Source organism: Macrobrachium rosenbergii, chromosome 41, assembly GCF_040412425.1.
Source record: "Macrobrachium rosenbergii isolate ZJJX-2024 chromosome 41, ASM4041242v1, whole genome shotgun sequence".
Lineage (NCBI taxonomy): Eukaryota > Metazoa > Arthropoda > Malacostraca > Decapoda > Palaemonidae > Macrobrachium > Macrobrachium rosenbergii.
This window is the reverse complement of record NC_089781.1, coordinates 88,356,522-88,384,428: the sequence shown is the minus strand read 5'-3', so window position 1 is coordinate 88,384,428 and position 27,907 is coordinate 88,356,522. Positions and strand designations below refer to the sequence as shown.

Below are 27,907 nucleotides of genomic sequence, written 5' to 3'. Positions count from 1 at the left end.
CTCTTTGGTTTATGGTCTCGTCTTTCATATTGCACTTCCTGCATATAGGTGAGATGTTATTTCCATATATTGTTCTTTGGACCTAACTGGTTCTTAGGGCTTGATCCTGTGCTTCTGTTAGCATTCCTTCTGTTTCCTTCTAAGTTCCCCCCCTCTGTAGCCATTGCCGTGTTTCATTGCTGGCCAGTTCTTTAGTCTGGCTCATTTACTGTCTGTTCATTGGTTTGCTGTGCCATTCACCTGTTCTGGTTTTCATTCTCCTGTCTGTATATTTTTGGGTCTTCATCTGCTTTTATCAGTCCTCCTTCCCATGCAGTCATTATTATTATTATTATTATTATTATTATTATTATTATTTTTTTTTTTTTTTTATTTATTTTTTGTTCTTTTGGTCTATCACCGTCATCCTATTCGACTGGATGGTTTTTGTATTGTGGTATTCCGGGTTGCATCCTGCCTCCGTAGGAGTCCATCACTTTTCTCACTATGTGCGCTGTTTCTAGTAGCACACTCTTCTTTATGAATCTTGAGCTACTTTGGCATCTAATTTTTCCAGATTCCTTTACGGGGATCTTGGGATCGTGCTTAGTGTTCTTATGATTATGGGTACAATTTCGTCTGGCATATCCATATCCTTTTTATTTCTATTTTCAGGTCTTGATACTTCTTATTATTATTATTATTATTATTATTATTATTATTATTATTATTAGAGCTTGTAACCTTTGTTGAAAAAGGAGGTTGCCACAAGCCCAGTGATTAGGTCTTATTTTGATCCCATGTTTTTATTTTGATGCATTTTCCCTAAAAAAAACATTGAATATGAATTTGGAAATGAAAGTAAAACTTATTGTATGCCAGAATGCAAGCCATGGCATGGAACTGGCACATATACAATTAGTAGTTCTTAAATTACACTAACCTTGAATTATATGCCTCTATTCGAGCATAACACCCAACTAGGAACTAGCCTACTGTACTTGAAGCTAGCTGTAGCTGCTGTTTTATTTTCATGAAAAATTAATCTAATAAACTTTTAATAAAAATAAATTATATTAAGGCATTTTATTGATGCAAAAATAATAAAGTATAAAAGTTAAATTTTTGTAGGCATCATTTATTTTTAGAAAACTTTACTTTTACTTGTTACCCACGATGTAATGTTATATGTTTGATAAAAATTTAGGAAATGTCAACTTGCTTGGAGAACAGATTGTAGTCACATTGTTGTGGCAGTGCCTTGGCTTTTCAGATAAAAAATTGTTCTTGAGGTTATAATTTTTTTAATTTTTAAGACATTACTGTTCTGGTACCATAAGTGGAAAAACTCCTATCAAATCGGCATATTAATTTTATTTACAGAATGCAGAAGTAGATCATGCCAGGTCTATTGCCCAGCGAGCATTACAAGTAGTTGATGTCCAGGAATTTGAGGAACGCATTAATATTTGGACTGTAATTCTCAGATTAGAAGTTTTATATGGGACTGAAGAATCCCTCAGTAAAGTCTTTGGTGAAGCCTTGGCCACTAATGACCCACTTAAAATCTACATAGCTATGGCAATGGTTTATGCAGAAAACAATAAAATCAAGGTAGGTGAGAGTACTGTATGGAATAATTATTGTAATGCGCGTCATTGTAAGTTTGGGTGTAATCTAGAACAGAATAGGGCTGTGGTTTATTTATAGGTGGTAATTGTGGTGACATGAGTAAATGTAAGTTACAGGATTTGACTGACAAACTATTATTTTTTATTGTAATATCTAATAGTTGCTTCTCTTTGTGGAATGTATTTAATTTATTAAGTTTCCAAGTGAAGGCATGCGAGATACACTAAATAAATTTTTTGAAATTCCATGAAAGTAGGCTTTATAAATTCTGTACACTTGTACCCCAATTTAATGGACAGTTCATGGGTCTGGTCTTCCAATAAGTAGTGAAATCTGTTAGGTAACAAAGACTCAAGACTCTGGTAGAGTACACCCCAGAACTGGCGTGTAGGCTAATAAACTGTAATGAATGCAGCTACATGCTGATTTTATACTGAGCAAGTAGTTTCTGATTTGTACTGCATTTTAGTATAGCCTCATTAAAAATCTGATAAACATTCCACCCGAATTTTTGTGTGTGTGTGTGGGGTTCAGGCTTGTGAAAGAAATATAACAAAATTGTTATCTATTTGGTATGCATATGCACACAAAATATATGAAATCCTTACAATGTCCAAAACCCATTGTAAGCTACTTGAGCTTATGCCATCAAATATCATTGGTTGAAGGATTGAGTAAATATGCAGTGCACTAATTAAGCAGTGGAACCACACCAGATTTAATGTTATTTGGGATGAACCTTACATACTGTTAAAAATAGCTTATATCTCTGTGGTGATAGGCAAGGAGATATAAGGTATATATATAAAACAGTAGGTAAGTATCCAGATAATTTTATTATGAAAATTCTTATATTTAGCTCTTAAAGGATTGGCCCATAAGATTTGTCTTTATTAATGATAAAATTTTAATTTTTTTATTGAATTAGCTTGTTAAAATTATTATAATTAAGTGAAAATGATGGAGAACCTGACAAAGTATTTTCAATTCCTTGTTCTCAAAAATAACAAATTTTAAAGTAATTTGTATTTTTCCTAGCTTACAAACCTGAGGGCTTCACATGTGGAAATACCTTCAGTGCAGCTGGAAGCCGACCATTCAGTTCTGACAAGGCTGTTAGGTGGTTAAGTACCGGTGGTAGGGTGGGGAGTCGGGCCCAGGTATGAGAATGAGGGATGGCTTGAGGTGGGCAGTAGATGTAAAGACCTCAGGTTTGTATGTTAGGAAGAATACAAATTACTTTAAAATTTGTCATTTGTTCCTACACGAATACAAACCCTCAGTCTTTACATGTGAAAGACTTACTTTTTGGTGGGAGGATTCTGAGTAACCTTCTGAACCAACTGGTGGTTCGCCTCACCTGGGCCTCTTTTCCTGGTCGTGTAGAGCAAAGGAAGGAGTCCCATGCCTCTGACTTCTTGAACATATGAGTGTTCAACTGCCAGACTTCTGGGACTTTTGAATTAATGAGTTTGAGAAGCATCATTAATTCGAAAAAGGTCTGGATGAACCTTAATGTAGGAGACAGTAAAGCTAAACATAACCAACAGGTTTGCTTTTATTGTCAGCCCCTCTCTCCCCTTGCTAGAGAGAGGTAGAACTTGCTCTGTCAATCTACAGTACATTAGATAATAGAAAGGATGCTTGGAAATGTAACTCACCTGCATCTAAGCCCGTTCCAGCGCGTGACGGTTCACCAACCGATCCTCTGCCTGCAAGAAGAGGAGGGGTATAAAAGAGATAGGGAAGAGGCCAGTCACACACTCACACTCTCGTTAAGTAACCGTACATAGAAGGCAAGATTCTACCTGTCCTGCTAGGGGAACTGGATGAGCTACACAGCTTGTTGAGCAGCCACCACAAGGCCCAAGGAAAAAAAGTGGCCAAGGACCTATGGGCAATGTCCCATAGGTAGAAGGAGGTGAATGTGGTGGCCTGTCACAACCACACTCCTGCTTTCAGTACTTGATGAACCGACAGGTTCTTCCTGAATGCAAGGGATGGACCAATGCCCTCGACTTTGTGAGCTCTGGCTTGGAACATACTGTCGTCCACTTCGTCAGATGTAGAGTATACCTGTTTGATCATCTCATGAAGCCAGAAAGAAATGGTGTTCTTGGACACCTCTTTGTGGGTCAAGCCAGTATAAACGAAGAGTCGACACCCAGGCCTGAGCTGTCGAGTCCTCTTAAGGTAGTACTGCAGCACTCTAACTGGACACAGTAGCATCTCGTCTGGTTCATTACCAACAAAGTCCTCTAGGGAGGGGATCGAGAAGGACTCAAACCTAGCGTTAGGGACCAATTGATTCCAAGTCTTTGCTACGAATTCTGGGACAAATTTGAGCATGACAGATCCCAATCCCCTTGAGTGCTTAATGTCAAAAGAAAGGCCATGTAGTTTGCCTACTCTCTTCACCGATGCCAGGGCAAGCAAGAAGACAGTCTTGAAGGTCAGATCCCCTTCTGACGACTTGTAAGGGCTCGTATGGTGCATGAGTCAGGCTCCAAAGAACAAGAGTCACATCCCACTCGGCGGGCCTGAGTTCCCTGGGAGGGCAAGACGTTTTGTAGCTTCTCATCAGCATAGAGATCTCCCACGATGAGGAGAGATTGATGCCTTTCAAGCGCAGGACTAGGCCCAGAGTGGCCCTGTAGCCCTTAACAGCTAAGACGGAGAGAAGTTTCTCTCGAAGGAAGACAAGAGTCCTCTACCTGCTGAATTGTAGCTCCAACCTGAGAGATAACCCATCTACAACACCAACCACAGAAGACGGCCCATTTCCCCTGGTACACAGCCGCAGAGGACTTGTGAAGGTATCCAGACATCTCTGTCACTACTCAACGAGAAAAACCTCTAGCTCGCAAGTGATGCTGGATAGTCTCCAGCTATGAAGAGATAAGGACCCTATGGACTGATGGAATCTCTCAATGTGCAGCTGGCAAGGGAGGTTGTGCCAGGGAAGAATCTATCTCGGTGCCTTGGATAGCGGAGCCAGCAGGTCTGGGTACCATCAGGCATGTGGCCACTTGGGAGCCACCAGGGCCATCCTGAGATTTGGGATGATCATTATCCTGTTGATCACCAGATGAATCAGACAGAGTGGAGGAAAAGCATGTACTTCAAGATTGTCCCAAGGATGCTGAAAGGTATCTTCTGCTGCTGCCCATTGGGTTGCAAACAGGTCTATCATTGGTCATCCCCAAAGGTCGAACAACCTTTCTGCAATGTCTGGTTGTAAGGACCACTCTGTTCCTATCACCTGACCCTGGCAACTGAGTTTGTCCGTTTGCGTGTAATGTATCTGGCTGACAACTCCACTGGGTGCGCTGCTGCCCACTTATGCACCCGCATCGTCAACTCGTGAAGCTGAAGGGATACCAGTCCCCCCTGCTTGTTGATGTATGCCACTACCATGGTATTGTTGCTCATCAGCGCCATGGAGTCCCCTATCAAAATCTGAACTTCTTAGGACCCATAGAGGAAGTGCCAGCCTGACCCGAAGGTTGAGCTGCAGTGGCATGCGAAGACCCAGAGGTCTTTGCCACTGCCTAGTGAACAGGACGGTCATTTTTATTACCTGTCCGTCTGCCCACCGTGGCATCCACTTGCTCTCTAGGGAAGAGAGAAGTGGAACCCAGCAACAGTCCATTCCTCTCGGCCAAAGCCAACTCAGGATCGACGAACTTTGAAATCCGAGTCAGGACTGCTGCCCTCTTCTTCAAAACCAAATTTACCCACAGGTTTGCTGTCTGGTGGGGTAGGTTAGGAAATAGCTATACCTCCAGATAGCACCAGCCTCTTGAATGTAGCTTCCTCCTCAGGGTCTCTCCTACCCATAGTAGATGAGGAAGCAATCTTGGACACGTTACAGTGTCCATGGATCCAACCAGAGACTGCCTGGAATGCTTCCATGGCAGTAGATTCCAGTGCCGCTGACTCCTTCACATGGAGCTAGTCCAGCAACAGACCCAGGCCTAGATGAACCAGGTCTGGGTCAACCTGTTTGGTCAGCAGTGGTAACTCCGAGTCTCATAGAAATGCTTTTGACAAGGGAGAGGAGGAGGAAGTATCTTGGACGAATGGCTACAACAAAGTGAGTTCTGCTCAGAGACAAGAGAACTCAGATGGTCTAGAACCCCTTTAGCAAGGTCAGATCATGGTAGGCCCAACAAAGCTTTGGGTTTCTTATGTGGTCCCCAGAAAGCTTCGAGGGCAGAAGGACGATCCATGGGAGTGGCCGTGGTCTCTTACAAGAGATAGTTATACTGACAAATCAGTTTCATGATCTCAACATAGGTCCCTTGTAGTTTGGGGGCGTCCATTTCCTGGGGAAAAGGACCCTCGAGCCCTTCAGGTGACGGTCCTCCCAGGCTACTCTCTCGGCAGGAGAGAGACCCTCATCAGAATCCCCATATCACCTGTCCACCACTCGAGCATACAACTGTTCCAATCCTACGACCGAACCAGGGACATAAGCTCTCGTGGTAGGGCTTAGTTGGGAAGATGCATTCCAACCACAAACCATAGTCCTGTCAACTTGCAGCTCCCAGTATAACCCCAGGAGGTTGAGGGGACAGGTGAGAGGGCCTAGCACTCTTTATGGACCTGCCAGAGGCCAAAGCCCTGACAGGAGAGGAAGGCCATGGCGGTCATCAAACCACAGTAACGAGCGACTGCATGGGTCTGGGAGAGTGGACCCATTCACGCAATGTGCATAAGGGCTGCCCTGGGGATAGCAGACCTGTTCACATGAACATTCATAGGGGCCTGTCCCGGGGAGAGCAGACCCACTCACGCGAGCATGCACAGGGCTGTCCCGTTCACACGAATGTGAACAGAGGCTATTTCAAAGACATGCTACAGTCTTCTTCAAGACCATGGCCTCTACAAGCAAAGAAGACTAGGCGCGGGACCTCCTCGTAGCCTTCCCAGGTGAGCAGACCCAGGAGTCAGCTTCACCTTTTTGGGACCGCGGCTCTGTTCCTGTGCAGAAATATGCAGGGGGGGTGAGGCAGCGCATGCATGCTGTGGGCTCACTCTCTCTTGCTGGGCCGCACCACGACTGTGAGCACTCACCGGTGTCATGTAAGTCTGTGGGACCCCATGTAGCAGTAGGAGAACCGTTACCACTACATGAAGAAGACTTCCGTAGAAATCTGTGCACCTTCAGTGATGCGGGTGTCCGTGGAGATCAGCGTACGTGTAGTACCCCTATCACAGGGTCCATGGAGCTCCATGCAACGGTTGCTGCCATTACATGGGGATCCGTGGAGCCCCTTGCAGCAGTGGAAGGTTTTTTTTACCAGTCCTGGGAGGTGACTTTCGGGGACTGGTATTGGTGACATGGGTGTCCATGGAGACCCATGCACCTGTCTCTCCCTCATCATGGGGATCCAGAGAGCCCTGCGCCATGGTTCTTGTGGCCATAGACATGGGAGAGCAATCGAGAGATCCCAGTGCTTTTCCACAGAAGAAGGCTGACTGTGCGAAGGCTTAAGGGCGTTCTTACTGTAGGGAGAAGCGACCTTCTTCTTCCAGTCTGTCCGCATAACAGGACCTTTGAAAGAAGGGGAGGAGGTGCTGGCACACAACGAAGAAGACCACAATGAAGACGATCAGCGAGGTCTCTTCTTCAACTCTCCTTGCTGTCGTGTTGATACTTCTCCACTTAGGCTTGAGGGAGGACATCCCCCAAGAAGGAGGGTGTTGGAGGGAATATGGAGGTTGACGGGGTCATGGTAGTACTATGCATGATATTGTGGTCCCAGATGACATTGTAACTGTGGCCAGTCATGGTTACAGAAGCAGCAGTAATAGTTGTCACGGAGGCACTGAGGTGAGAGATCAACCCCTGTACTGGAGGCTCCTGGAGAGACCTACAGAGGGCCATAGCTCCCCAAGTTCCACTGGCGTCCTCTGGATCTCCCCAAACCTGAAAGAGTCAGGTTAGTTGGGGCTGTCTCCCCTTTGTTCTGAAGGGATTCCCCCCCACACACACACACACACACACACACACACACACACACACACACACACACACACACGGACTCATTATTGACAGAGCACTAGGAGATCGCATGAGAGTAATCTCCCCCTGAGGAGAGTACCAATGAGAGGCAGTTTCACTGAAGGGAGGAAGGAGCTAGACAGATTGGCAACCTTCGGCATCACTGGGGACGTGTGACCCTCCGACGACACGTGGAAATCCTACCTTTTGTATTTCTTCCGAGTGAACTGCACCCATTGCTCCAAAGGCCAACCATGACACTCAACACAAGGGCTTCTTTGGTTGCACTCATGGTGATGGCCCTGTGTTCACAATGAGTGTGGATCAATCTCAAGGGGGGAGAGGAAGCAACTGCAGGGAATATTCCCTGTGCTTGGGCAATGCCTCATGGCACGAGGCTTCCCCTCCTTAGGCTGTGATGACTCTTGGGTTTGCATATCAAACACAATAAGAGATCACAGTAATCACAAATATCACACAAAGGCGATCAAAAAAGAAAAAAAAGAGGATCGCAATGAAGGTGAGTAAAGAAAAACCAGCCGGTGGGCAGAGGAGAATGAGATGCATGTTGTTTGTAAGGCAGCCAGAAGGTAAGTGAATGTATTGCCGGACAGAAAGGTGGGACTTCCCACCCTACTGCCGGCAATTAACAAGCTTGTTAGCATTGAATGGCCGGTTTCCAGCTGCACTGAAGGTATTTCCACACGTACAGACCGAGGGTTTTTATTCCTGTAGAAACTACTTGTCAGTGTTACATTCCCCCACAGATGAACCAGTAGTATTGTGCTCTCAGGAAGTGTCAAGCAGAGGTTTATGGGATTGGGATGAATGTTATGCTCATAACTATTTCTGTTGAACATTTCTGATGAAATATTTTTCAGATTTGTTTCCAAAACTTGATATTTATTGTCAGTATTGCATTCCTCACAGATAGGAATGGTCATAAGGGGTCCTTATGTGGCGGAATTTCAACCCACAAACAAACCAACACACAACGCTCACCCTGATCCTCGGTTGCTGGAGACGGACCAAAGGTCCACGGTCGCCAATCACAGCACACAACCACAAAACAAAAACTTAAACCGACCCTCCACTAACAACGAACAAACAAAAAAAGAAGAGACACACGAAGCATTAATGTTAATACAAAAAAAACAGACGAACTCCCCGTCCACTTTCAAGGTTTGACCTCAACTGCCCAAGACTTCCCCAAAACCGAAAAACTCCCGACAGACAGACAGACAGCGCCGTAAACGAACTCCAACAACCAACCACTCCACAACGACAATTACACTCGCTCTCTCTCTCTCTCTCTCTCTCACACAAAACGTTTGGGAAATGCTAAATACAAACAAATTTATTCATCCCTCTATAATTCTCCCCCCCTTTTTAGCATTTCCCAACCAACACCTTTCACACTGCATTCAAATCGCCTTCGCCAACACCCACAGATACTCACTAGCAGGTCCTCTAGATCGCGTTCGCGAGCACGCAATCATTCTCTCTTCTGCAACATTCAAATTCATCTTCTCCTCCATTCTCTCTCAGATTCACGCTATCTTCTTCACTATTACCACTCAATTTCATCCACAATCTCATCTATACCCTCTAACTCGTTCCCAAATACCTCCCCCAATTCTTCAACTAACCCATCCATTCGCTCATTGACCTTTCCAATTCTTGCAGCGATTCATTCATGCTTTCAATCACTCGTCTATCACTGCTACGCTCTCTTACTCTTACACTTTCGCTCACCTCCAACGTTCACTCACCCCCTACACGTTCAGTCAACTCAGTTATATCAAACCCGCATATGCTATACGTTCTATTCATACCATCCCATTCATCTGTATTACAAAAACTTTATCACTCATTTTCACTTTGGCACTCACACCCTATCACACAACTTTACGATCCTCCTTTCACTTACGTTCTTCCCTTCCTTACGTTTCCTACCATACTCTATCAAAACAAATTGCTGATCCTCATGCAACAACCCCTCACGTACATGCATCACACGCACCGCTTGCATCCTGGAGGATCCACCCATTTGAACCCCCTTCACACTCTGTTTCCAATTCTGTCACAGTCACCCTCTTTCGTCTACATACACTTGATACATGCCCTTCCATTCCACATTCGACACACTTAAGCTCTCGGTTCTGAACACATTCTGCATAATGCCCATTCTTACCACAGTTGCCACATATTATATTCACTCGGGTACCCCTACAACCATTAGCAATATGACCACTTGTCCGCACCTGTAGCATTTAACCCCTATCTTTTGTACACTCTCTTACCAAATGTCCCGACTGCCCACACCAAACACGCTCCTAAAGCCCACCTACACTCATTCTTTGTATGTCCTTCCTTTCCACATCTAAAACACTTCGCTCGACTTCCACTCACCCGACCTTCCCCTTTGTACACTACTATCCCTAACCCGTCCAACCCGTTGTTCCCTTACAAACCCACCATTCATCCTCACTGGCACCTCCACATTACTTGCTCTTACACTCCTATCTATTACACTATCGGCCATTTCATTGGGCCCCTCAACACTGCATCCTAAAGCTTCCAAACTCTGGCACTCTCTCATCTACCCCAGCCCTTACACTCACACTTCTGCTCTCTTTTATAACCCTGTCAAGCTCATAATCTTCTACAATTTCAAAAATTTCTCCCCAAGTCAACCTTTCATTCGTCCATCTTTTCTTCTCCTTCAGCTTCAAGTTCACAAATTCTCTAACTCCATCTGGCACTGTCCTAACAACTTCCGTACTAACTCCTTACATTCATCTATCCCATCATCCCCAAACTTCTTCCTTGCCAACATCTCCAGCCTACAAGCATACAGTGACAAAGGTTTCCCCAGCTTTCATTCTTGCCTCATCAAATTCATTCTTCCTCTTATACTTAACACTTTCGCTTTCATACGCCTCGCTTGCTCAACTAGTCTAGCTTTCACCTTGTCATACTCAACATCTCCCACACTCCTAATAACCATATACATATCAAGCAAAACCCAGTCAAATATTCTCCAAACCCTCATTGCCCACACTCTCTTACTCTTCCCATACTTATCCTGACAAAACCTTTCATACTCCTGAAAGAAATCATGCATCCCTCCTTCCATACTCATCATACCTTTCACATCAGTGGTCTGGTTAAACTAACGTAAAAAAAAAAAAAAAAAAAAAAAAAAACACGGGTACCTCCCTCACATACATAGCCTTTCTCACTTCTTTCTCACTTTCACTCTGTCCTTTCATACCCTCTTCCGAATACAAAGTCCACTTCCGCACTTACATTCATCTTACTCATTACACTCTTCTTCTTCCTCTTTTTATCCACTTTTATCCATTCACCTCCATCCACCTCACTATCACTAGTATCTTCACCCTCTCCCTTCTTTCCTGCCTTTCCCACTTCCTTGCCTTGCCCTTCTTACCAGTTTCCTTTCCTTTTCCCTTTTCTTCCCCTGACTTATCCTTACTTTCCCTCTGTTCCTTCCCTTGCTTTTCATTCCCCCTTTTCCTTACCCTGCCTCTCATTCTCTCGTTTCTTACTTCCTATTTCCACATCACTTTCATCACTCACGCTTCCATTCACTTCTTCCTCCTTTTCTTTCTCTCTTGCCCCTTCACACGTTCAGAGGACCTGCCTCAACAGCCCCTTCTCCAAAAACCCCCTTGAACATACCTTTCACCATTTCTTCCACACTTTTCATCATTCCCTCCAACTTTTTATCCATCCTCTCTACCATCCTGTCTTCCATTCTCTCTTCTGACTCTTTCATCACCCCCCTTTCATTTCTTCTTTTGCACTCCTTAGCATTCCCCATCTCCTCCAACTGACTCCTCAACTCCTCATTCTCACCCCTCAGCCTTCCATTCTCCTCTCTTGCGAGCCACAACTCCTCTCTCAACCTCACCAGTTCCTCTTCCATTCCCTCCAGTCACACTACTAGCCACTAATCTCAATTGCAGCTGCAACACCAGCTGCCCCACGTTCAGGCGCCAAATATTATGTGGCGGAATTTCAACCTACAAACAAACCAATACACAACACTCACCCCCTGATCCTCGGTTGCTGGAGACGGACCAAAGGTCCACGATGCGCCAATCACAGCACACAACCACAAAACAAAACTTAAACCGACCCTCCACCAACAACGAACAAACAAAAAAAGAAGACACACATGAACCATTAATGCTAATACAAAAAAAACAGACGAACTCCCCCGTCCACTTTCAGGTTTGACCTCAACTGCCCAAGACTCCCCAAAACCGAAAAACTCCCGACCGACACACAGACAGCGCCCGTCAACAACAACGACCACTCACAATCGACAATTACACTCTCACAACGACAATTTCTCTCTCTCTCTCTCTCTCTCTCTCTCTCTCTCTCTCTCTCTCTCTCTCTCTCTCTCTCTCTCTCTCTCTCTCTCAAAACGTTGGGAAATTCTAAATACAAACAAATTTATTCATCCCTCTATACTTAAACAGATGAACTAGTAATATCGTGCTTGCAGGAAGTGTCAGGCGGTAAGGTTTATGAGATTGGAATGAATGTTATGCTCTTAACTATTTCTGCTGAACACTTCACCTTTTAAACTATCATTAGTAATTCTGGTTTGAAATTTGCAGGAAGCAGAAGATACCTATTACAAAGTGACCAAAAATTTAGCCAAACTTTCGATGTTTGGATAAAGGCAGGTATATTTTTCTTCAAGAACAACATGTTAGAAGAAGGGCGAAAGTACATGGACCGTGCATTACTTTCCCTTGATAAAAGTCATCGTAAGTATCATATTCAAATTATTTTAAACTAGCTGTGAATAGTGAGACATTAAGCAGTTGCCCATTTTAAGCATTGTTGATGTTCCTGTGTTGCAAATTTTGTCATTCTAGTGGTGTTTTTCATATCCTGGGAATATTTGCCTTTTGTAATCTGGAAAGCAATTTTTATGTAATAAAAAATGGACCTTAAGCAACCAAAGCACAGATTTCTACTTAAGATTAGTTCCTTTGGGATAGGTATTTTACCATTTTGTAATCATGCTCAGTATAATTTTGTACATTTGATGATTATTGTTGTTACAGATGTGAACTTGATCAATCGGTTTGCTCAACTTGAGTTCCAGTTTGGAGAGATTGAGAGAGCACGAACAATGTTTGAGAGCTTACTGAGCAATTATCCAAAGCGCATGGATATGTGGATTGTATATGTTGATTTGCTAGCTAAAAGAGGAGATATAGAAGGTGCACGGTAAGAATTTCTTCCAAGTTTTTGTATATTGAATACAGTGTACAACAAACCTTTGGTTACTCTACTAATTGACCATGGCAGGTTTTGATAATATTGCAGGTCAAAAACCAGGTGAGTCTCAGGCCAGGATAACATTTTATCTTTTACTGCCAGAGCCAAACAATTACAATAATCCTTTTTATTTAACACATAAATACATAGTACCAATTTAAAAACTAGTGGAAAGAGGAAGACATGAGTAGTATAAAAATATCAACAAAATTTTGTGCATAAATGACAGAATTGAACTCGAAGCATTCTGGTAGTGGTGAGTGTTGGGAGTGCTGACTGGAGGTTTGGCCCAGCATTCAAAAAATATTAGATAATTTATATTACAAAAATGTTCTATCCACAGCCCATTACTTCTAACAGTCAGTAAAAAAATTAACTTGTTATAAAAGATATACTGTATTGATGAAATAAAGAACTAAAATAGCAATATTTTTGGAGTAATTTCAAACATATATATATAAAAGTTTACAATTTATTCTCATGCACTTTGTTAATCTCTTGAGTTCATCTAGTTCCTGCCTCGTGACTCCAGTCAGCCGATATGGTCTAATCCTTCTAATAAATTTTATATAAAATCATCAATATTTAATTAATTATCCAGTTTATGAATTGCTCTCATGTGCAGTTTGACAATTTTTTGTATTTTTAACCAGATGGTGTTCCATCGCAGTTTCTCTAGATATCCACAGTTATTCTTCTTTTCAGGCAAGTTTTTGGAACGCATGACCAGTTTAAAATTAAAGTTACGACAGATGCGTACAGTTTTCAAGAAGTTTCTGGAATTTGAAAAATTCATGGTACTGCTCAGAGTGTGGAATCTGTTAAAACAAGAGTTCAAGAGTATGTTGCTGCATCACTTCAAGAATAATCTTATTTATTTTGCGCTTCAGGCATGGTTTTAATTGAAGCACAAAATGTAGGTATAATGGTTGTATGAATAAAAGGAAAGTAAATAATTTAGGGTTTTAATTTTAAGAAACCTCTTTTAGTCTGTCACAAAAATCCATAAAATTTATAAAATAATAACTAGAAAGTCAATGGAACTTCAAAACATATTTATGTAAATGTTAGTATTATCATTCTGCAGTCAGTCTAATATAACTAAACATAATACTTCACTACATATCTTTACCACAGAATATTACAAAGTCATTCAAGTGATAGGAATTTACAGATTACAAGACTCTTACCAATGTGATACAAAGTAGAATCACATGAAATCCTCCTTAGTAATTACAAAATAAAAATGAAACCAACAGTCAGTAACTAGAATGAACATATTATACTTTTATTATGTGCTGCTTCATGTGAAAAACAATACTGCACTTTAAATTATGTACTGCTCCATATGAAAAACTGTCTTGAAAGACAAAACAAGTTTCTGAAAAAATAAAAAATTCCGTTTGCCTCACAAGCACCCCACATTCTGAACAAATTATGCAATGCTTACACTATTCCAGGATGTCATTTATAAATGTCATCATTACAAAGCAAAAAAGGAAAAGAAAAGTTGTTCCCTTAAACTCTAAAAAAAATACTTATAAAAGTAAATATACAACCCTGAAGGTGCTGATGGTCCTTTCATATACTTCCACATTACTTTGTAAAAGGGGTGAACGAAAAGTAATTTGGAACCGAAATATTTGAACAATGAATGAAAAGTAATTTGAAACCGAAATATTTGAACAAAGTGCGGCACTAGCTCCCCCCAGTGCCAAAGTTAGATATAACGTCATCTACACTTGCAGATAATGTGTGAAGTGATGACACTGTTGTGTTGAGAGATGACACAACTTTTCTCAGGGATTCTGAAAACCTAGAATTATAAAATATAGTAATTAATATTGTCACATATTAAGTACAAAGTTAAAAACTAGTACATCTAAAATACAGATTACTATATAAAATAAATAGAGAATGGAAAAAAAAGTAATTTAACCCTCTAACGCTGTGAGCCTCTATCTACAAAACGTCTCCCGTATGCCGTTGTTAGGGGTTAAGCGCCAGTGGGAAAATTTTTTTTTTTTTTCAAAAAATCTAGCACGCTTAGTTTTTAAGATTAAGAGTTCATTTTGGCTCCTTTTTTGTCATTGCCTGAAGTTTACTATGCAACCATCAGAAATGAAAAAAAAATATATATAAATATTGAAATATATGACAGCGTAAACAAAAATTTTCATATATAATTTTATACAAATCACGCTGTGAGCAAAAGCAGTTAAAGCTAACGGGTTATTTTTTCTTTGTATTGTACACTAAATTGTGATGATTTTGGTATATAACAAATTGTAAAATGATCAAAGCAACACAGAGAAAATATTATCACAAAATGATGCATGAATTAACGCGGACGTAAAAAAATTTTTTTCAAAATTCACCATAAATCGAAATATTGTACTAGAGACTTCCCGTTTGTTGAAAAATGAAGCTAATTGATTGAATATTACTAGACTGTAAGTGTTTTAGCTTACAATTGCAGTTTTCGACCATTTCGGTCAAGTTAAAGTTGACCGAAAGTCAAATTTTTTCTATTTATCGTGATTTATATGAAAATATTTCAAAACTGATAAAAGCTACAACCATGAGTTATTTTCTGTTGTATTGTACATGAAATTGCGCACATTTTCATATATAAAAGTTTATGTAACGACTAATATAAAACGGTGCAAACATTACAACGTGACGAAAGAATTTCTGAGATGTTCGGCAGAGTTACCGTGCGGATGTAAGGAAAATGTTTTTTTCAAAAATTCACCATAAATCGAAATATTGTGCTAGACTTCCAATTTATTGCAAAATGAAGGTAAATGATTGAATATTACTAGAATGTAAGAGTTTTAGCTTACAATTGCGTTTTTCGACCATTTCGGTCGAGTTAAAGTTGACCGAAGGTTGAAATTTTGGCAGTTATCGTGATTTATGTGGAAATATTTCAAAACTGATAAAAGCTACAACCATGAGCTATTTTCTGTTGTATTCTACATGAAATTGCACACATTTTCATATATAAAAGTTTATGTAACGACTAATGTAAAACGATGCAAACATTACAACGTGACGAAAGAATTTCCGAGATGTTCGGCCGAGTTACCACGCGCAGACGTAAGGAAAAAAGTTTTTTTTTTTTTCAGAAATTCACCATAAATTGAAATATTGTGCTAGAGACTTCCCGTTTGTTGCAAAATGAAGGTACATGATTGAATATTACTAGAATGTAAGAGTTTTAGCTTATAATTGCATTTTTTTACCATTTCGGTCGAGTTAAAGTTGACCGAAGGTTGAAATTTTGGCAGTTATCATGATTTATATGAAAATATTTCAAAACTGATAAAAGCTACATCCATGAGTTATTTTCTGTTGTATTCTACATGAAATTGCACACATTTCCATATATAAAACTTTATGTAACGACTAATATAAAACAGTGCAAACATTACGACAACGCGTGAAAAAAGAATTTCTGGCGGGACGTAAAGGAAAAAGTTTTTCCAAAAATTCACCATAAATCGAAATATTGTGCTAGAGACTTCCAATTTGTTGCAAAATGAAGGTAAATGATTGAATATTACTAGAATGTAAGAGTTTTAGCTTACAATTGCGTTTTTACCATTTTCAGTCGAGTCAAAATTGATCGAAGGTTGAAATTTTGGCAGTTATCGTGGTTTATATGAAAATATTTCCAAACTGATAAAAGCTACAACCATGGGTTGTATTTTATGTATTTTACATGAAATTGCGCACATTTTCATATATAAAACTTTATGTAACGGCTAATATAAAAGTGCAAAAATTACGTGACAGAAAGAATTTCTGAAATTTTCGGCAGAGTTACTCTTGCTGGCGTAAGGAAAAAGTTTTTCAAAAACTCACCATAAATCGAAATATTGTGCTAGAGACTTCCAATTTGTTGCAAAATGAAGGTAAATGATTGAATATTACTAGAATATAAGAGTTTTAGCTTACAATTGCGTTTTTCGACCATTTTGGTCGCGTCAAAGTTGACCGAAGGTTGAAATTTTTTGTAGTCGACGTATGGTACGTCCACTTGGCACCCAAGACAATTTTAGTCGACGTATGATACGTCCAGTCGGCGTTTAAGGGTTAAGATAACCTAAGCACATGAAAAATACATTATGGATAAGACTGAAAATTTTTTTAATATTACCATATGGATCTAGACTTTGGTCCCATCTACAATCTACACGTCAGCCTTTACATAAGTAGATGGTGAATCTGAGAGGATATACTGTAGTAAAATAAGGAACAATACTGGATGCAAGATGTGCATGTGTACATACCAGTACCCCTCGACTATACTGCCTGCTTTTAAATACAGAGAACTAATGTACTTACCAGCCATCAACACTCGTATAGAAATTTAGAAAAATGACAAATTAGATACAAACCTGAACAGATTTGCATTATTTAAGGCAGAAAAATTATTAAACTACTTTTATTAAAATTTGCCAAATTTAAAAAATGAAGACCAGAAAAAACTTATAATGAAAGTTCAAGTATTGAAAAAATTTATGTACTGTAGGGACTACACAAATATACAGCCATCAGAAAATATGTAAAGGATAAATGTTTAAAATCCTGAAGTACAATAAAAAATTTGCAGCAAGTGAAGAATGTGTTCATGAGTGGCTAACTTCTAAAGGGTTACCAATTCTACTAGCAACAAAAAATGTGCATTGCCACATCAATGGTGTTTTTACATATCTCAAAAAGTTGTTGAATGTGGAGAACTGAAGAAAGGCAGATTTAAATTATGTAAATGGGGAAGAGGCATGTCATTTGCCAGTGGAAGTGACTGCTGACTGAGGATTTACAGACAGCAATTAAGAAGTTAAAGAATACAAATGCAGTGGGGCGTTGAATGAGATCACAAACTAGGTACCATAATATAATGGTGAATATTATTATTATTATTATTATTATTATTATTATTATTATTATTATATTAGCTAACATGCAACCCCAGTTGGAAAAGCTGAATACTATCAGCTCCAAGGTTAATTAGGAAAGCTTCCAATATGCAAAAAAAAAAAAAAAAAAAAGAGAAAATGACAAACTTTATAATACATGCACAGCACTTTCAAGATAACTGAACAGTGGCAGAATATTATTATTAAGCAGTTTAAACAGATCACTCAATTAATTAACTCTCACTAAAGAATTTCTTTGTTAATAAGTTTAAATTTTATTAATTTACAACTTTTTAAAAAACTTATAATTGGATTACCTGACAATGATGGAGATTTGGACAAAGTTTCTATAACTGATTTGTTTCCAAAGCTTAATATTTATTGTTGATTATGCCTCTTTTCACACACAAAAAAATTAGCTTACTTTGCATTCTGTACATTTGATCATTGGGCTATTCGTAAACTATCTCTTGGTCAAATGAATGTCCAATTCTAAGACAGGTAAAAATTACTTTTGTCATTCCTTTTGATATGATGAATTTCATACTCTTAACACTGGGCTGGATTTGTTTTAATTTGTTACTATTTGGTTCATAGGATGAAATATTTATCAACTTATTAATTATAACTGATTATGTTACACAAAAGAAAAATTTTTATGTCAGATCTGGTCACTCTTGTTTGACCTGTGCAAATCCGATGAGCAGCCACTCGACCCAATCCCATATTGTAGCAATGATCTAAGGGGGAAGGTGACAGAGACTGATACAAACATCTGTCATAAGACATTAAATATAATAAGAGTTTCTCCAACAATCAGGATGTGAGGCAGCCAATAAGATCAAAAGGGAACAATATTCATAACATGGCAGAATAAAAGAATACTGTATAAATATTTCCTGTAAACAAAAAGATCCCAAAAAAACTCTAAAGTTCTAAATATACTAAACTTTGGTGCAATTATGAATAGAGACAGACCAGATGTACTTCCCAAGAACGACCCACAGAATCCTAAAGGAGTTGCATATAATCATAAAAACCGTCAATGAAAAGATCTGGGTGGGAGAATACAATGCTCTAAACCTACAAATTTTTCAATTTTAAGTTTTACTTCACTCCCTTAATTTGCTCCAAGGAAATGGGATTCATGCAAATAATAATAGTATCATTAACTTACGCAACAACCTTGATGACAAGCTCTAAAACCACCCATCATACATATGTAAAATACATCGTAGTGGACCAAGAATACTACCCCAAGGAACACCAATGATTAAATTCTAGTTGTCACGCCATACTAACCAATGACCACCCTTCCCAATCAATTAGACTAGTTAAAAATTCAATGTTAATGCTCAAAAATACTCCCCAAATTCCTTTCTTTAAGTTTGAAAACATAGGTTTTTTTTTTATCAACACAGTGAAAGAAGTAAAAGGTGAGAAACTGATGCAGAGTGAGGGGTAAAGGCAAGTACAAGTCTAGCTAACAGGAGCCTTCAAATAAATTGCTAAATACCTATAGATATCAAGACTGAGAATAGCAAAAGAAACATCATCGTTCCGCAAATGGAAAACAGAAGGCACCGAATATATTTTTGTTCTAAGCATGGGATGCATTTACACTTGAAAGTGAAGGAAAACACAAATGGCTAATTACCATTTCAAATCCTCCTTAAATTTAACAACATCATGTTTATCAGATGATTGAGATAAGAGCTCTATAAGTTGTAGACATGAGGCTCTTGGCTGCTTGTTTGTATTTTTTCAGCATTCTTTAAACCATTTCTAGTGGAGAATAACTGTCGTGGAGCAGGAAGAGTAGGTGTCTGCTAAAATGAGAAATATAATAGGTTACTTATAGCAACAAACTTGATGTACTGATTGGGAAGATGCAAAACTTTATATTACTATGATATAACAAGTTTCTTATATTATACTTTGCAAAGTTACAACTAGCATTTCCATTATGTGTTATATTATACAGTAAAGTTATAACAAGCCAACAAAATGGACATAGTCTAACAGGCAGACTTTATTTTGAAAGAAAGAAAATGAGCTCAGACAACTGACAAACACCACTGTAAATGTCCCATACAATAAATGTTCATACAGTAATAATAATGACAATGCAATAACAATCATAAAAATATGAAATCACTCCATTAATGCATAATTTTTTCTAAATACATAGCACTTCAAATAAAAGTAATTACAGTAAAAGTAAACACTGGTTCACAATCCTTTATCTGAAAACCTTGGGGCCAGCTGTGTTTTGGTTTTTAGATTTCAGAACTCAAGATTGCTCTGTAAATACACAAGCACATTTTATTTCCAACAAACAGTCCGTAAAACTTGAAAACATACAGCATAAAAAAATCCATAATTTGTATACCGTATATATTACTTGTGTGTCATCCTATCTCGTGTATCTGGAGACCCCTAAAATTTTGTCCCAAAACATGATTTCATCACACAATATTGTTGATAGTGAGAGATGCATCTGCCGTAGATTACTTGAGGCAATGCTTAAGGTGCAAGGTTCTTTTCCATAGATTATACTATACTAGGCAACTTGTGTCTGTCTCAGTTATGGTAAATTTCAATAATGCATATTACAAGTAAATTAGCTTTTAGCTAATTAATAGGCCTAGAAGCAAAAGTTCTGTAAATTAAATACAATCACGATGCATTCAACCAAGCTTACTAAACTTGTGGCTTGTGTAGGGATTCATTATTATTTCTTATAATTAACAACCAATTACTACTGCATGCAAGACACTGTCATACACAACAGTAAATACCAACAGACAACTGAATCGATAAACATCCTTTTGCCAATGTTAAGTTACTGTAACTAACACACGTTCATTAAGGTTGCATTACAACTGTCAGCTTGTTAAAAACTTGATAATTTTCAATGGTGATTTCCGTAAACAAAGAAAATTCATTTTTATTCATCAACAAAGTCCTAACGCTACCTGGGTCAGTGGTGTGGCCTGACACCAACCTCTTCTTCCACTGTCTGAGGCAACCTTTATGCAACTTCGCTCAACCTCCTAGAAGGGTTACAGCAGATGTTCCAAAGTTATGTTGTTTCAGTCTTTTGGCGCAGTAAGCGACAAAAGACTGAAACTAGTTTCTGAGCAGCGTAGCTGTAGGCACTATAACGAGGTGAGAAAACCAGTTTATTACTAGGGCAATGTTTAAAACTCTGTTTCTTTCCCCAGGCTAATAAAAGTGTCTCTCTCTCTCTCACTGAAATAAGAAAGAGAGAGACAGATTTTATATGCATATAAAAATCTATTTACTTTGTATAGTTTTATAGATAAATGTGACTTCATTACAAAAACTGAGACCAGTGGTCCTCATGATACACTTACACCACACCCGGCATCCAATGATGCAGAGGGTTTTCTACTGTTCTGTGAAAGACCTTGTGCAATTCCCAAGAAGGACCAAAGGCTTCAGAAGCAAAAACTCTAATCTCCTTTCCACAAACTAACAGAAGGATATTTCCAGAAATGCAGTTCATACTGGTGATGCAGAACATTCCTAATGTGTACACAGAGGTAGCAGAGGAACCTGCAAAGATATCACAGCCATATCAATTTCTATGGATTTTTGATGATGTCAAAATATCTGCTATCTTGAATATGAGCACATGCAGATGCCAGTCTATGTTTGCTCTCTCCTAATTTCATGACTTTGCTGTTTTTGGTCATTAAATGTGGTGGGTCAAACCTGAACAGTGGTTGAAGATGTTCCACCCCCTTTATTCTTGTATTCATTTCATTGTGTACTCTCAGTCTCATGACAGTTCACTAGCTATATGCTTCTGTCTTGTTTAAATGGTAGTTGACTCCAATTTACCTGTGACTTGTGTTACTGATGTGTCCTCAATTAACCTTCATATCCATCAGTAAATTTCTATACGTGATCCTTCTCTGCTCAGCCTCTCAATTCAATAGCAAATTTGGCTACTTATAACTGATGAGTTTGCTATGAACTATATATATTTTTCATACAAACCTTTCAATAATATTTGACTGACAGTCCTCAGAGGCACAGACACATACTGTCACATACAAACCTTTCAATAATAAACCAGAGAGGCTCTTTAACCGACAGTCCTAAGAGGCACAGATGCATTTGTCATCATTCTACAACCCATCCAGTAGTTAACGATTTCAGTTTTAGTATGTCCAAGTACATCACAAACAATTTGAGCTATTAACTGATAAGTTTGTTTGAAAGAATGTTTTATATTACAAAACAAATACTTTAAAAAGCTGATTTACAATAATAACTTACCTTTGTTTTTTTTAGTACTACAATTTCCCTTTAAGAGTGAAAAAGCTTAAACACATGTCGATGTGTGGTTATCTTAACTTAGTGTTAAGCAATATATTCTCTAAAATGAATATTAATAATAATAATAAAATTATACTCACATCACATACATGTGAAGTTGGTGAAATGCCCTTAGCTTGAACAAAGTCTTGAAAACCATTATTGCTCAACTTATCCATGAGCTGCAAAACTTCTCCAAGAGGAGTGTCTGAAGACTGGCTAACAGGTGTGTTTGGTGGTGCTTCGTTCATATTGGTTGTGTCTGGAGAGATACAATTAGCGACCTGGGAAACAGACACAGTAGAAATGCATTTCTCAATACAACTCTGACTAGCATTTTGACAAAAGGAGTGTTTAACCAGTGATTCTTTTCCAGCAGAAGCTGTGCAATTTTCACCATAAGATTCAACAAACTGATTTCCATGCAAATACTCTTCCGTACATACTACACTGGATGACGTGCCACCCTGCCCTGTGGCATTGTATGACAAGCTCTTGGTGGGAGACTTGAGGTCAGTACCAGCAATTTCTCTGTCAACTGGCTGTATGTTTTTTTCACTAAATAACACTTCATGGCCTGAAACATGTTTTACAGAAGTGGCTACTTCTTTTCCTTTATCTCCTGGTAACTTGCCATTAGTTTCTAAAGAATGGGTACTTTCACCTATGCCTTGGTTATCATGACATAGTTCAGCAACTACTACTTCTTCATCCTCTGCAAGTGCTAAACAAACTACTGAATTAACTTCACCTAAGGTTTCAATTGTCTTTTGGTTATTTTGGTTACTTAAAAATGCTTCTTTCATTCCAGATACATTCTCTTTTCCAGATGAACATTCATTTAATTTAGAAATGTCATTTGATGCTTCCAGATTCTCAAATGGAAGATATACATTGTTTTCAAAGGAAGAAACAGTTTCAGGAAGTCTTGAATCTCCACCAGTTACTTCTACATGATGAGACAATTCAACATTGCTTTCTTGACAAAGGGAATTGTTTTCAGCATCTCCAACATAGCTAAATCTTCCAGTGCCAGGTACATGTCCATCCTCATCTTGAATTAAAGTACTCTGTAGAGGACCACCATAGTCAAAGTTATTTTTTGTTTGGTTAGGTACTATCCCACTCATCTCTGAGATACTGATAACCTCCTCTCCAAATGTCTCTGAAACAGGTACTATAACTCCTGAACATGTACCTTCCTCAGAGGCATGAATGACTGCCTCTGTTACACCAAACTCCAACTCATTTTTAGATCTAACGGTAGATTTTCGATTTAGAGTTTTGTGACCAGAGTTATCTAAGGCTATGAATGATGCACCTTCAGAAGAAATATCTGAAAAAGATTCAAAACACTTTGATATTTCATTACCCATTCTCTCATCTTTTGCAGGAATAGGGATAACCTGTTTATTGTCTGTCACATTTTGGGAAAGATGGAAGTTTAAGTAGTTAGAGTTACCAGAATCAATAGAGCTTTCACTGTGTCGTAATATTTCTGGGGAAACTGGATTTTCTTGCTCCATATCTCTTGATTTAGTAGGACTGTTATGAGGTATGTAATAATACATGGAGGTATTTGATTTGTTTTGTGACTCTACATCACTATCCAATGGTGACTTTTCATAGTAGGAAATACCTTTTTTGCATGATCGCCTTTTAGACTCTCTAGTGGGTCCCTTCCCTTCAGATTCCTGTTTGGACTTTACTACTGAAGTGTGATTGTCATTTTGGGCTCTCTTCCTTTTCCTTTCCTTAAATGGCTCCCATTCTTCATTACTGCTAAACCTTTTTGCCTCTGATTTATTTAATGTTTTCCCTTTGTTTGGATAAGTTTTGGATACATTAGATATCTTTGATTTTTTATGATGCAGCCAACTATGCTCTGTGTCAACACCAGAACTACTGTAGTCAGAATATACGCTATGCTCACGAGGTGATATATCCTTAATTTCAGCATACTCCAAAAATCCCCCAGATAGTTCTGATATATTTGATTTATCTTTCTTCCATTTCTTGCTAGATTTAGATTTTCCAAATGGATCTCCTGACACTATACATGCTTCATTCTCCCCCATGGATTTCCTTTTACAACTGAGTTTTTGAGTCTGCAAGTTTCTTTTATCATCACCAGTATCCCTATGCTTGAAAATGATCTTCTTTTGTGCTTTCTTGCCAGATCTCTTGCTGCCATTTACATGAATTTCATTAAGCTCTACTCTTTCTTCTTGCAATTTGGAAACTGATGATTTTCTTGCCTCCTGAGCTAGTCTATGTCTCTCATCTGTTGTATTATCTGTATGAATAATCTCTTCCCTTGGAGGGCTGTCTTGCAAGATTTCAAAAGATGAAGTGTCAAAGAGCTTTTTCTTTTTTGGGGTATTTTTAATCTTGTCCTTATTTTCAAAAGTTCTGGGTGGTGTATTTTCACTTGAATGTTCTGACAAAGGATGTGAAATTTTTTGCTTCTTTGCACGAGGAGTTGAAACTTGAGTGACTAAAACCTGTGCTGGCTCTTTCCCTCGTATTTCTTTCTTTTCTTTTCTTATAGAGGAATAAGATACAGGAGACTTTATTGGATATTCTGCTAAAATCTTCAACGTAGAGAGCACGGAAGGTCTTGGACTTTTTTTATTTTCACAAGATAAAGCTGAGGAATCGTCAACATGTTTTGCACCAGTCTTAGAAAATGAATAATTCAGTACTTCTAAGAAATCAGAGGCATTTGTTTCAACATTGGTTGCAATATTGAGAATCTCTATTTCACTGGATCTACTTACATTGCAATTCTTTTTTGACCATTTCACGGGACTTCCATAAGTACATGTCTGCGGCATGCTTACTACATTTTCTTTTCTGGTGGTTTTAGAATTATCAAACTTTGGATGGAATGGCAATATCCTCTACTAAATTCCGAGATCCATCACCTCGCAATAGACTATCACTTATTGATTGGGTTAAAAATGGCTTGGCAACACTAAGCCTTTCAACATTTGGAGTTGCTGGCGCCGAATTTGCAGATGTACAACTTTTAAACAAAAGATGCTTCATTTCAGTATCGATAGGAAATGAGTTGCAATGTTTTATTTCTGGAACAATATCTGTCTTCTGCAGTTGTGACTTGGCAATAACTACAGGATTATATGTGGTGTTGACAGAATTCTCACATCCTTCTTGTCTTACAGGAGGAATAGTGGATCCATTATCAAGCATTTCTTCAACTGGGCTTGGAGTAGGAGGAATAGTAGTTTTATTACCAAGCAGTTCTTCATATGGGTTTGGAGAAGGAACTGAAATTCTATTATCAAGTGGCTCTTCATCTGAAACTGAATGTTTATCTTCCTGAACTTTTCTGAGAATTGAAATTTCTTGGTTCTTTTTCAACTTCTTTTCAATGATGATTTCAGATAACTTAACGCCAGATGTAGAACTCTGTGGAGGTGGTTCACTTGATTCTAGATATGGGCACATGTTCACTGGTTCTTCCACTGACTTGCTTATAGAACACATATTTAATGGTGAATTAGCAAGTGAACATTTTCCATTTTTCATAGTTTGTTTCTTATCAAATTCAAATTTACTGGTGGAAAGCTGTTTCCTATTTCCTTCAATATTTGAGTCATACAGATTCACATTAACCATATCTGCATTAGGAGAAGATGCTTCCTCATAATTCTGAAGCATTTTCTTGCAAGATTTCTCCCCTACTTTCAACTCTGATTCATCTTCAACAACATCCACTTCCAAATCAACTTGCGTCACTGATTCTATCTTCCTCATTATAGGGAAAATATTTACTGATGTTTTGCAACCAAAACTTGATAATTTCTGTTGCTCTTGACAATTTAGAGAACAAGGAATAACATCTGCATCTTCAATAAACCTATCAGTAAAATTACCAGGAATCTCCTCATAATCTTGTGAATCAGGAATCACCACCTTCAAATCTTGTTGTACTACAGATTCTAGAGTTCTTTTCTTTGAATGAGATGACAAATAATTCTTCTTTTGGCTATGTAAAAGAGGAGAAACATACTGGTCTCTGACTGCTTTTCCCTTAGAATTATTTGGCCTTTCTTCAACAAGTTCAGAAGAATCTGGAAACGAAGGATGAAAACAGCTAAATATATTAAAATATAGTTTCCAGGATAAACATTATAATTACTATTATGAAAAAGCTTTCTCATGGAACAACTAAAAAGGACTAACAAGCTTCCTGAAAACAGAATGTCCACATCTGCAAATAAAAACCGTACATTTTCATGTATAAGATGACCTTTAGATAAGACGAGGTCAAAAATTATGGAAAATTTTCATGAATTTATCTCATATCTGTAATATAAGACAACTGCTAAATTACAAAACCATCTGTGTAGTATAGGCTAGCTTTTGGTTACTGTATATACTTGTGCATTATGCAACTTTTGAAGACCTAATTTTGAAGCTAATTTTAGGGGGGTTGCATCATACACAAGATGTAAAATTAGCGTATGTAATATTCACACAATATATTGTATTATAAAACACAAACATAACGAATACGCACCTTTTCCATGGATCTTTTCAAAAGTTATGCTTTACTTCACTGTATCCAATAATATTGCATGTACAGTATTCTATTGTATTAGATACATAGTGGTCATGTGCTATTTGCATTGCTCAAGTTTTCATGAACGTGGGCAATGATACCATTTGGGAATTTTTGTTTAAGCATCAATTTCCGTTTAAAGATAATCACGGGGAAAAGTTTCGTGCCATCTGCCATACACATTAAAACGACAATAAAATGTGTTCTTTCATGCCCAGTAGTTTCGATTAAAATACTTTTCTCTCCAATTTTATTTACAGTCAAGTTTGATGGCATATCAAAGTCTAGGGGGAATTTCATCTATGTCGCCAATGCTCGATAATTTATAGTCATTAGCAGCTTGAACATTGTTTCCGCAGCTTCAGCTTCAACTTGCAACTTAAATTTAGCAGTATATTTCCTTGCCGATCATTTCTCCATAGCAAATAAGGGTATACAGTACAGTACTGTAATGTAAAAATATATCAGTCCTATTCTACTTAACGTCATTTGTAACATAAATACGGTAATTATTTACTACTGTACGATGGCTGAAATACAAGCAAAACAGCTTTTGTTATTTGATTCGGTTGTTCACAGCTGTTTCTCGTTCAGTTGTGCATGGCTGTATGTGTTTATGCAACAAGTATAACGTTAATAAAGATACTTTTATCCTTCTCTTTTACCTTTTTTTTTAACTTATTCAAATAACTAGAAAATGGGATAAAGAGACGGAGGAAAAGAGGTTAGTCTAATGTATGATAATTATCGTTCTTATGACTGAATCGTTCCAAACAGTTGTGTGTAACCAAAACGATAGTGAATTTTTTATGAAAAATGAATACTATGTTACCCTAAATGTTATTACTACTGTAATTACACAACCATAAATGGATGTTTGCATTTTCTCAGCTGGGCTCGCATAGATGAAAGTTGATTTCACTGATATGGAATTATTCCTTGAATATGCCAATCCTATATAAGGTAAAAATGGTTTTATTATCTTTATTATCAGTTTACTTCATCATGTGAATCTTTTCATGTAGGTCGGCGATTATCACGTCGGGGATGCAGCTAGCTTACTGATAAACATCACCTAGAATTCAAGGTCTG

General features: G+C 38.4%; 3 protein-coding genes across 6 annotated transcripts in view; 1 reads left to right on the top strand and 2 right to left on the bottom strand.

Moving 5' to 3' along the window:
• The window catches only part of Rrp5 (Ribosomal RNA Processing 5), a 76,966-nt gene extending 63,061 nt beyond the window's left edge, over nucleotides 1-13,905 (top strand). Inside the window, 6 exon segments of the mRNA XM_067085011.1 lie at nucleotides 1,363-1,593; nucleotides 12,277-12,322; nucleotides 12,325-12,429; nucleotides 12,733-12,898; nucleotides 13,629-13,738; nucleotides 13,741-13,905. Of these exon segments, the coding sequence (XP_066941112.1) occupies nucleotides 1,363-1,593; nucleotides 12,277-12,322; nucleotides 12,325-12,429; nucleotides 12,733-12,898; nucleotides 13,629-13,738; nucleotides 13,741-13,817 (735 nt within the window). The 3' untranslated portion in view covers nucleotides 13,818-13,905.
• LOC136826968 (uncharacterized) lies at nucleotides 13,901-25,064 on the bottom strand. 3 transcript variants are annotated; one of them, XM_067084576.1, is made up of 3 exons: nucleotides 22,329-25,064; nucleotides 19,535-19,706; nucleotides 13,901-14,765 (listed from the first exon to the last, which is right to left on the bottom strand). In XM_067084576.1, the coding sequence occupies exons 1-2, from the start codon at nucleotides 25,062-25,064 to the stop codon at nucleotides 19,596-19,598; spliced, it is 2,847 nt and encodes a 948-aa protein (XP_066940677.1). In that variant the 3' UTR covers nucleotides 13,901-14,765; nucleotides 19,535-19,595. The 3 variants fall into 3 exon arrangements, with proteins under 3 accessions (XP_066940677.1, XP_066940678.1, XP_066940679.1); XM_067084577.1 differs by having other exon boundaries at nucleotides 19,535-19,703; XM_067084578.1 differs by lacking the exon at nucleotides 19,535-19,706 and having other exon boundaries at nucleotides 14,549-14,765.
• Nucleotides 24,592-27,907, bottom strand: part of LOC136826969 (synaptonemal complex protein 2-like) — a 70,971-nt gene continuing 67,655 nt past the window's right edge. For both annotated transcript variants that reach the window (XM_067084580.1, XM_067084579.1), the window contains exon 12: nucleotides 24,592-26,324. In XM_067084580.1, the coding sequence (XP_066940681.1) occupies nucleotides 25,102-26,324 (1,223 nt within the window). In that variant the 3' untranslated portion in view covers nucleotides 24,592-25,101. The remainder of the gene's footprint in view (nucleotides 26,325-27,907) is intronic.

Bases quoted from the DNA above. Each gene is read 5' to 3' on its own strand.
- LOC136826968 (XM_067084576.1), bottom strand. From the start codon at position 25,064: ATGCCGCAGACATGTACTTATGGAAGTCCCGTGAAATGGTCAAAAAAG. The intron at 19,707-22,328 runs GTGAGTATAATT...TTCTCATTTTAG, and splicing joins CAACTTCACATGTATGTGAT to CAGACACCTACTCTTCCTGC.